Genomic DNA, 11,019 nt, shown 5'->3' on the forward strand with positions numbered 1-11,019 from the left:
AACTACCTGAGAGGAGGTTGTAGCGAGGTGGGTGTTGGTCTCTTCTCCCAAGTAGCAAGCGATAGGACAAGAGGAAATGGCCTCAAGTTGCTCCAGGGGAGGTTTAGATTGGATATTAGGAAAACTTTCTTCACCAAACGAGATGTCAAGCATTGGAACAGGCTGCCCAGGGAAGTGGTTGAGTCCCCATCCCTGGAGGTATTTAAAAGATGTGTGGATGTGGTGCTTAGGGACATGGTTTAGTGGTGGACTTGGCAGTACTAGGTTAACGGTTGGACTTGATGATCTTAGGTCATTTCCAACCTAAACAATTCTATAATTCTATGTAGAAGCCCTTCTTGTTGTCCTTCACATCCTTCATCAGATTTAATTCCTGGTGGGTTTTGGCTTTCTTGAACCCATCCATGCGTGCTGGGAGACTGTCTCTGCTATTCCTCCTGGGTCACCTGTCCCTGCTTCCACCTCTTGTATGCTTTCTTTTCATGTTTTAGTTGTACCTTGACTTTTATTTGTAGCTGAGCACTTTATTTTTGTCCATGAGGCTTGATGTCAGGATTTTTCTCAGTCCCAGTGTTACTTTGCAGAATAACAACATTAATTTAAAATAGAAAGTTTAAGTAGAAAAACATTTTCAATTTTCTTGGACAGCATCATTATCTACCTGTTATAATAATAACATTGTTTACTTTAGAATGCTGCCAAGAAGTTTTTAATGGTAATAACAAAATGGAACTAATCCATGTTGAAATCATGCATTATTGTGTGATGAGTTAGCTGACTCTGCTGGCTGCGTAGCTGGGTGAATGATAGAGCAGCCATGAGGATACTCTGTGGGAGGGAGGCAGGCAAGGCTGGCATGATCTCATTTGGAAACAGCAAGGATGTGTGATGTCACAGCTAGCTTACACTGCCACATCTGGCATAGCGTTTTGCATTGCTGCCTGCCATGCCACCAGCGCTGTGAGAATGCATGACACCGGGCCACAAGTAGGACTTCTTCAACAGCCCTAACCTATAGGAGAAAACAAAAAGTACAGTTAGCTTGGCATTTCTTAACTGAGGTTACAGTGTGGCCTGTCCCCTAAAGATCCTTCCAAAGATTTTAAATGCCGTCGAATACATTCTTGCCTCTTAGAGGAAAAATGTAAGACTGCCAGCTTCTTGAAGATGACTGATTTTATTTGAGGCAGAGGAATTTGTTTTCAAACTGAGTTGTTTTCTTTTCTTCCCCCCCGGTAAACTATAGATACTCTATTAAAATCAGAACTGAGGTTGATGCATAGATATTAACAGTACACTGAAACTCTAAAAGAGTTGACAAAGGGGCTGGATGCCTAGTTTGTGAACTGTTCTGTAGTTGTTTCTTGGAAGCATGTCATCCTTCTGCTCTGTGTTTCTGGCATCCTTGTTTGCACATGTCTTTCTGTACTCTACTTACTTAGTCTAAAAGCTGTTCAGAGCTTAGCCATTCAAAATAAAAGCTAGTGTCTGGGTAAGATTAATATGCTAACTGTAGCTAGTATTACAGGATTTTAGCATTTTTAATGAATCATCTTGAAGCCTTATTTTTTACGTATTCAGTTGGGGGTTAGATTTTTATTCTCAGCTTTTCAAGAGACAGGTATAGTTCACAAACTATGGATGTTCATCCTCGTTCTCACAAAGGTTGTTGAAGATAACTTTGCTCCAGCTCAATTTCCTGAACTTTGCTCTGCAAATTTTTTTTGTGTAATTTATCTTTCTTGTACATAGTGAATCGTTTCTCAGTTGTTTGGATTTTTCACCCAGCAAAGAAGGAAGTACAACATTCTTAAATGAGACAATTAGGTACAGAATTTCAAATAGCCAAAACCCACATAATGAATCATATCAGCTGAACTTACTACCGGTGCACGTAAAAAATACGTACCATAGCAAACTAATTGTCTTAGCATTTAAGATCTTTGCATTAGCCTCAAAATGCAGATCTCTGCATTAGCCTCAAAATGGCTATGACAATATTGACTCTGAACATGGAAAAAGAATCTTGAGTCTGTGTTTTCTGGTAAAAGACCCGAAATCTTTGAGGAAAATCACAAATGTGTCTTTTGCTTATTTGTATATATTTTCTGTTACAGGGTGAGGAGATCACTAAGGAGGAGATTGACATGCTGAATGATGCTTGCACCAAGCTGCAGGAACAGAAAAAATCACTAACAAAGGAAAAGGAGGAGCTCGAGGAATTGAAGGGTGATATCCAGGAGTATAGTGAGGTGAAGAATGGGGCATGGAAGTTCTTTTTTTATTTCTGTTCATGTTTAGTTTTAGCATAAATGATCCACAAATTTAAAGATTATCTTGCTTGGATATCTGTTAGCCTGTAGTTGGTAGCTGAGTGAATGAACTTTGTATGGGACAGTGCAGAGTCTCACTTGCATAACGCGTTTAAAGCCTAGTTAGAATCATTGGAGTAGTTCCCACCAGATGAGAATCCTGTTCCTGCTCTTATTCCCAGGCTGACTAGACTAACAGGTGCTAACTGCTGCATGCTGCGGTTCTTTATCAAGCATACATGTCAGTATTACAGATACTTCAAGTTATATAAAATGAATCTTATCCAGTCTTATGAAAGATGTGGAAAATAACATTTAAGGGGTGCATGACAAAGGCAGCAGTGTTAGAATTTATTGTTCTAATTCCAGTTTGGCTTTATATGTCTATACGTTCGCATTTCATTTACAAATGGCTCCTGTCTTGAAATGCTGGTCGAAGTCAGTAGTGTCCATTGTTGAGAATTCACACCAACAGCAGCTTTTCTCTCTCTTGACCATTTATTTTAGGATTTGCAAGAGATAAAAGAGCTCTCTAAAACTGGCCAGGAAGAGGTGGTGGAAGAGTCGAAGGCAAGCAAGCGATTGACCAAGAGGGTGAACCGAATGATTGGTCAGATAGACAAAATTATTAATGAATTAGAGACAAGTCAAAAGACAGTGGATGTAAAGCTGGACGCTGGTGATAGTCCTCCTGCTGGGTAAGTGACTTGAGACCACTGAGTGTGTCTCTGACTCTTCATCTTCAGTCTTGCTTTTGTCTGATGTGTGATTAGAAAAGAATTAGCAAAGTTGTTCAGAACGTTAAGATAATCTAACTGAAGAATAAAATTAACAAAATTGTGCTGTAGACATTCTCTCTTCTAAGGTATGTTAAATATGGTTGAAATGAGGAAGGAAGAAAGCAGGTATAATTCCCCAGATGTTAGTCCTGAGGGGGTTCTGAAAGTCAAAGTGTCGATTAGTATCTTACCATCTTATTCATGCCTGTAGCACTAATGGTGATGCAGGTGAAATCATGCCTTTAGTCATGCTCCTCATGCAGTAAATTTGCCCTGTGTCATTGATTGAAAAGGTATGCAACAGTATGGTAAGCATATTCACGTTTGTTGTTCTTTAGTAGTGAAGATGTCAGTGAGGAAAAAAAATTGCCATAAAGTCTATTCTGTCTCTGGAGAGAAATGGGGGAACAGGTCTAATGGAAGTAAGGAGATAATTTTACATGGTCCCTTTCTGAAAATTTGCTTCATTTCAACTTGTGACACACTTGCAGATTTTCAAAGAAAGATCTTCCTTGATAGTTTCATTGCAAAATTCCTTTATCAACACTTCTCCAGGTCTTAATGTTACTGGAGAGTCATTTCAGGCAATCATATGTTGAACGGTCATATGTTGCATATTACAGGCACTGACATTCCTAAAAATTGTGACTGTAATTCTCACAGTTTGTGATTATGAATGCTGTATTAATCTAGTTTATGCTTGCACCATTTTGTGTGATTCATAAAGAGAGCTTCCCAGCTCCCATAGAGCGTAACCTAAACAGAAATAAGGATTCTGCTTTTGTTGCTTCCAGCCTCTGTTTTTTCCAGTCCCCAGGGCAAATGGTCATTTGTTTCAAATTTTGTGTAATAAGATTAAGGCAGCCATATGAATGGTGCTATAGAGAAGTTGTTGATCAAAACCATCCAAATTTGTAAATTAAAAATACAATATAGAATCTGCTTGTACTGAATGTAATTATACTTTATGTAATGGATGGTTTTGTGGATAATTTTGTAGGTGATTGTGGATGACTGAAAATTATTAGTTTAAATATTGTTTAATTGTCAAAGGCTTGGTTTTTTTGGCCTTCAAGTTGGTGCAGTCATTACCAAGCCATTAAGAGTCATAGGAACAACACAAGTCCAGGACATTTAGTGGCAGTTTGAAAAATGCTCCTTGAATAAAAGTCAGTCTGTGCCCAGAGGTTAGGGACAGGTATAGAGCTGCGACTATACTGATAAAGCCCTTCTGTTAATATTTATCGGGTTCACTGTCTCCTGCATTTCAGCTTGACCTGTGCTGGAAGATGGTTCTTCAAACTAACTACATAGGCAAGCAGAGGCTTTAGGTTGCAGAAGACAGAGAACTTTAGCTTCATGAGATCAGTAAGCAGACAGTGGAAACGTCTGAAACCTGCTAGTCACAATGTCAAGTTTAGTCCTTTCTTCTACAAAGTCTATTCCTTGATAGGAGCAAATAAGGCCTATTTTAATGAAACAGCTAAATTGCTAAAGCGATTAGTTTTCAGCTTTTGTTTTCCTGTGACTTTCATTACTTTTGTGTAGGCCGGTCTCTCTAAATCTAAAAGGATGACAGGTGCATGGCACTGCATCTTTGGTAAATGGGGCGGGGAGGGGGCAAAGGGCATTAGATACACAGTCTGGGAAGCACAGAAACTGTGCTAAACTTCATTTCAAATGCTATTGGATACCTGTATTTGTGCAATACAGCATGTCAAAACCAAAAGCGTGAGATTTGATAGTAAGATAAAGATTCGTTTGAAATCTGCTTGCTGATCAGTAACTCATTTTTGCTTTTTTGCATTCTGTTCAGGATTATAAATAAATAATGCATGTTTTTACACATGACCTGCAGTGTAGTGACTTTGAGTACTGCCTTTTGTCAACTTTACTCCTTTGGAGTAACTGCCTGCCATGTACAGATTGTGCTTCCTCTTCAGGGAGAATCTCATCAGTATTGCTGAGCTAATTAATGCGATGAAACAAATTCAGAAGATTCCAGAGGAGAAGCTAACTAGGATTGCAGAGGCACTAGATGAAAACAAGGATGGCAAAATTGATATAGATAATGTTGTTAAGGTAAGTCTGTGGACTACTCAAAGAAAATAAGGCTAGCCATCCTTCAAACATTGTACCTGTTTTGACTTAAATTCATATTGCTGTCTTTTGCAAGAGTCTTTACTTGATGCCAGTGAGGTTTTTGGTAATGTATTGTAAATAGACCATATAATACATATTAGCATCTTCAGAATTTATTTGGCTGTTTTGGCGGGGGGTGTGTGTGTGCGGAATTTATCCTGTGTCTGTTACCCACATTAACTTTAGAGCTGTAGGTTTTCCTGTATGCCTATGTCAAGTTCTGTAAAATACGGTAATTTTGTTGTGCTACTTATGAATGGGAGGGAGCATGGGAAGGAGCTTTAGAAGTACTAAAGTACTTTAGGAATACCACTATTAGCCAAAGTCTTGACATAATGCATATAGATATACTTTATGTCAACACAAGATAATAGCTTGTCTTGCCTACTTGTATACCTTACATATTTCATTGAGACCTGTATTTCCTATGCTTGAAAGGCATCAGACCATCAGTCGTCCTTTAGGTCCATTGTAAATGACCTGTGTTCTTTGCCTGATTTGTCCTGTTTTCTCATTTTGCAGAACATTCTCAGGTTTTCCCTGCATTTGTCCTTCACTTTCTTGTTTCTTTTTTACCTGGTAAATTTAGAGATGTTCTGAAACTTACTTCCTTGCAAGTAATTTTCCTACTCAATACAGAAATAGCGCTTAAACGATGGCCAGCTAGAAAATACAGTATCAGCCTTTTGAAACACATTTTTCCTCTCTACTGAAGTTGTCCCAGTGGTGATTATCTTCCCTGTTGATCTAAACAGCAATTGTACATTTAGCAACACAGATAAAATGTACTTCTGAAGTCTGCATATAATGCAGAATAATTCTAGGAACTTCAGGAGCTATGCCAAGCATACATTTGTACAAAAAGCTATGTAAAGGAATTTGGAATCACCTGCTAAATTATTTTTTCATTTTGCTTTCTGAAAGGCCTACCCCTGTCTACTTTTAAGTTTTTGTAAATTTGTGCCTATAGGTCTTTTTGATAAAATTAAGCCTATAAAATACGTATTGTCTTAAATACTGTTTCAGCAGGTACTGAATCTGAGCTTTTCATTGCAACAGATATAATAAATGGGTTTGTTTTACTAATGCTTTAAAATGTGAGTCTTTGTGTGCTGAGGTCAAAAGTTCTAGATCATTTGCATTAAGTTTCAGCTTTTTTTTAATACTCTGGATACATTTGAGGCACTGGTTGTGGCTTGAATTTGTGTTTTTTGTAAGAGAATGCTGTTGAACATGAGATATTTGATTACTTTTTTTGTCTTAACAAAATTTATGATGTGAAAATGCCTCAATCATGTACAAACTAAATGCTCTCTCAATTTCACTTTATGTTCATGTAGGTGGTAGAATTGATTGACAAAGAAGATGTTGATATTGGAACCAGTCAGGTTGCTGAGATTATGGCACTACTTCAAAAAGAAGAAAAACTGGAAGAAAAAGAGAAAGCAAAGGAAAAGCATGATAAAGAAGCTGCGGAAGCAAAGAATTAAGCTTCAGAATCTGAAGCTAACTCCAATTGTAACCAAAACCTTGTATATCTTTCTGTGTCTAATGGCTACATGTTACTTGAGCTTTGTGATTATGGGAAGTGTTTTGAGCTGATTCTAGTAATAAATCGTAGATATGTTTTCTGACATATGGAATGAAATTTCCGTTCATCAGAGAAGTGATTTACTGTCATTTCATACAGATGAAAACAAACTATGCTTCTTTAGCAGTGCTCCTGCCCACAAAATCATGTATTTGCACTCATTGTTGTGATACAGTGATCCATTAAACTTGCAAGTTTGCTGTATAAATTAAGTGTATCTATCATGGAAAAATGTTTCTCATTTATTTTCTTTCATCATTACATGGGGCCCAACCTTGCTCTGCTTCTACCTTTTAGCTTTTTCAGAATTTAATACAAACTTTCCCTTCTGTCACAATATTACATATTTTGTAACCTGTTAGTGAAGATTCTGTGGCTTCAGTAGTAGCTTTTTAGATTGAGTTTTATTTAAGCTAAATATCACTAAGCTGTTGCCTCACTGACAGAGAATGTGGCATTCTAATCACTTTTATGAATTCATTGTTACTATTTTTTTCTGTTGAAGGGAAAATCAGATTTATTTTTCCCTAGAATGGAAACTTCCCATGAAGTTTGCTTCTTATGGGTGCCTTAAATTTCTTAAGACTAGGGAGTAGAGGATGTCGCTTCTACCCAAAATTCCATGAATTACTAAAGCATTGGAATCACGGGAGCCTTTAAAATAGTTTCAGAATGCAATCTGTCACACAGTAAAGTGAGTGTCTAAATAGCAAAATGAAAATAATCGTAAGGGGAAAATGTCAGTTGTCATCTTTTTGCATATATTTCTTAAAAATGCAGTTATCTTCATGTTTGTTGTTTTTAATCTGATAATTACTTACACCATAACGAGTTATCTTACCTCTCAATTTTCATCTCAGGTATAAAATCACTAACCAGGTATAGTCAAAGTACATAAATGCTTTCATCTCATGGCCTTGCTTACTGTGCAGTCAACAAGTCATGTCTGGTATTGCCAGTGCTTTGATTACATCACTGGATTTTTACTATATTGCTTATAGTTACTGTCTTTTAACTGTGTGATTAAATACTGACAGTAGGTCAAGGTTACTCATTAATGTGTGTCCTTAGTAGTAAATTTTTAAGTTTAAAATGCCAACTCTGGGATGTTCCATAAGTCCTGATAGCCTAAGTTTTTCACTCTTTCTTAAAATCTTGTTATGAAATACACATAGTGTGACTTGAACCAGCAGGGTTGTGGTTTGTTTTTTTTATATTTTATTTTGCACCCAGTATTATGAAATACATGAACATTCTTGATTCTGTGTTCGCTATAGAGAGCACATCTTACAATGGCGCTGTACACAGTGATATTGAGGTGGGCAGTTAGTACTTCATGCTTTTAGTCATAGTTGCATATTTTTGTAGAAAATGTTGACTCCCGAGAGTATTTCAGCATAATTCCATGTTCAGTATTTATCTAGATTGGCTAAATTATTTGTAAAAACTTATTTGAAATTAGTGGAACAAAAAAAGTTTTGACAGTCTCATGGCTTGCATGATGGACCATTGTATTTAGTTGTTTCCAAAGCAAGATGTACAGTACAATTAATTCTAGAAAAAGGGTCAGTGTTTAGTTCAAGTATTGAGTTGATATTCTGTACAGTTTGCAAAGAAAGCTGCTTACAGCAAGATCCTCCTGAGAATTACTGTAATTGTATCTGAAGTGTAAAAATGCTGTGACAAAGCTGAAATTTCAAATCGGTGCGATCTTTGTAGTTAAGGTACCGCTAAACAAGGAGGCTGTTCTCTTCCTTGTAAATCGAGATTAACCTGGAGATTTCAGCCTGAAAGTCAGTTTGTAGATTTTGAAGACAGGACTTCACTAGGTGCTTTTTTAGGCCAAAACTTATCTTAGATGAAAATGCAAGAGTAAAACTAATTTCACAAAAATACAATTTAAAAACTAATTTTACATTGTATAATTTACAATTAGAATTAATGGGCTTTGAAGTACGCTAAATTTTGCAGTTGCATATCTTCAATTTGAAAACAATGTGTAACAATCTTACTTGACATTCCTGAAACATGATAAAGATACTCCTAAAATTGTCTGCTACCTTTCATGGAATATCAAAAACCTAAGAATTGCATGCACTTGAATGCATGCAAGTTTAAAACAGGGAAGTAGCAGAAAAAGCTGTTTTCAAAGACTTCTCGATTAAAGTTTCACAGAGCTTTAACTGTCCTTACAGTAAATTACCTGGTTGTAGTATTGGGAAGTTTAAGACACTTTGCTGCTGCTCTTCTTCTGTGTTTACTCTTCACTTAAATTTTCTGTTGATTAAATAAAAGGGAGCCAAAAATAGCAGATTTTTTTTAATGAAGAATGTCCTGATTAAAATAATTGTGAAACATTTATTGAACATTTTTAGCTTTTGGACTTGTTTGAAATTTGCCATATTGTGAAATTTTAACAGGTTACATAAAATACATTTAAATGTCAATCACAAATGTCAGTTTTCCCCTGTTACCTAAAGTGTTTAAAGGACGTACGCATCAACCATAGCGAAGCATTTTTGCGGGGAATGTTTTCCTTCTGATGTTGAAAGTAGGCAAACCCGTGACAGCTGGACTTGAACAACACATCTTCTGCAAGCTTAAAAAGATGAGGAAGCCCTCGGTGATTCCCACTTACCCGGTTTTGAACCTTCCCGAGCAGCTTTGTCCAGGCGATACAGCCAACTCCAGCAAATTGGTGGCTTGAGGACTAGCTTCAGAATAACGAAAGACAACAGAGCACGTGTTGACCAAAAAAACCAGAAGCTGCAGTACTTTCAGAGAAAGGATGACTTCTGAGTGTACAGTAACTGGTCAGAACTTATTCCTGAAGGAATATTTAATCAGGAGATGTAAATACTTGTTTAAATAATGACAGGATGTGTGAGATTTCAGTGACCGTGTGACTTACACAGGCAAAGCCTCTAAGCTCAGAGTTAGGTAGTCGGTAAGGCCGTTGTTGGGGTTGTTTCAGATGCAAATAAGATCAGATTTTGATTATAAACTATTCAGGGGAAAAAATGTAAAACATATAAAAAGCTTTTAAAAAAAAAATCTATTTATCAACAGGGACGTAGAAGTAAAGTAGGATGTCATTTCTTTTTCCCCTTCAAAACAAGCAGGTTATAGGACCTATTTTATTGAAAAAACTGTTTCCATTTCACATTAGCTCAAAAGATGGTTTTTACTGAGATTTTCATCACTGACTGCATGCTGTGAGAGTAAATCCACCTGCAATTTAAGTACCAGAAAGCTAAGTTAATAAGTAGTTTGTCAGCAGGACTGCATGCAGGTAGAGAATATTCTCTTGACAAGATAGTACCTTACACTTATGTAGGCTTTGTCTGGGGGAAAATGTTACATCTTTTATACAACTCCAAAATACTTCTTGTAACTTTATATATCTTGCTAATCATTTAAACTTTAGCTACTTCAGCATGTATTTAAATACTTTTAAATTGTTTATATCAAATTATTGGGTATATTTAAAAGAATAATCCCATATTCTGTTCTTTGTATGTATTCCAAGTTTTGCTTTTCAGTTGAAGAATTTCAGCCTGTGTTAGAAATTTAAGTTGAAAATCATTTGTCTGTGCTCTGAGCGTACTGGTCCTGTGTTTGCCATAATGCAGTATAAAATTTTTAAGTTAATTGGAGCTTGTGTCCTTTGTTTAGTTATAATAAATGTATCATTTTGAAACCTAATCTCTCCATTATTCTTCTGTTGCTTTTGATTATTTAGTGTTAATTTATTGCTGTTCAGATGAGATGCCAGTCACCGAGCTGGACAGTGATGAGCTGAGTATTGTAACTGAAATGTTTGGGGTAGAAGAGGGCAAGTGAAGGACAAATCTTTAAACCGGGGGGGGTGGTGGGTTTTGTGGGATTTGGAGGAGTGTTAATTCTTGCAGAAATTCTTGTAACAAATGTGGGACTGCTTGCCTGGTGTAGTGAATTGTGCTAAACCATTCTTTCTAACTATTACATTTTAGGTATGAAAGTGGGGAGCAGTGTACTCTTTACTATAAGGAACTAACGGAAAGGCTGAGATCTATTCCAAATAGAAATGTCTCCTTAGGAAGGATCCGTGTTTGGTCTTTGTCTGAGTTAGGGGAGAAAACACATCTGAAATGGTTCCAGAGATTGATTATTTTATGCCATGCTGTGCCCCTCGCCCCTGATTTTGCAAAATTAC

General features: G+C 36.7%; 1 protein-coding gene across 1 annotated transcript in view; it reads left to right on the forward strand.

Annotated features, from left to right (window-relative positions):
• The window catches only part of LETM1 (leucine zipper and EF-hand containing transmembrane protein 1), a 29,685-nt gene extending 19,158 nt beyond the window's left edge, over nucleotides 1-10,527 (forward strand). The window contains exons 11-14 of the mRNA XM_009285410.1: nucleotides 2,118-2,252; nucleotides 2,820-3,010; nucleotides 5,035-5,173; nucleotides 6,574-10,527. Of these exons, the coding sequence (XP_009283685.1) occupies nucleotides 2,118-2,252; nucleotides 2,820-3,010; nucleotides 5,035-5,173; nucleotides 6,574-6,723 (615 nt within the window). The 3' untranslated portion in view covers nucleotides 6,724-10,527. The remainder of the gene's footprint in view (nucleotides 1-2,117; nucleotides 2,253-2,819; nucleotides 3,011-5,034; nucleotides 5,174-6,573) is intronic.
• The last annotated feature ends 492 nt before the right edge of the window (nucleotides 10,528-11,019 follow it).

This window comes from Aptenodytes forsteri, unplaced genomic scaffold (genome assembly GCF_000699145.1).
Source record: "Aptenodytes forsteri isolate BGI_AS27 unplaced genomic scaffold, ASM69914v1 Scaffold88, whole genome shotgun sequence".
NCBI lineage: Eukaryota > Metazoa > Chordata > Aves > Sphenisciformes > Spheniscidae > Aptenodytes > Aptenodytes forsteri.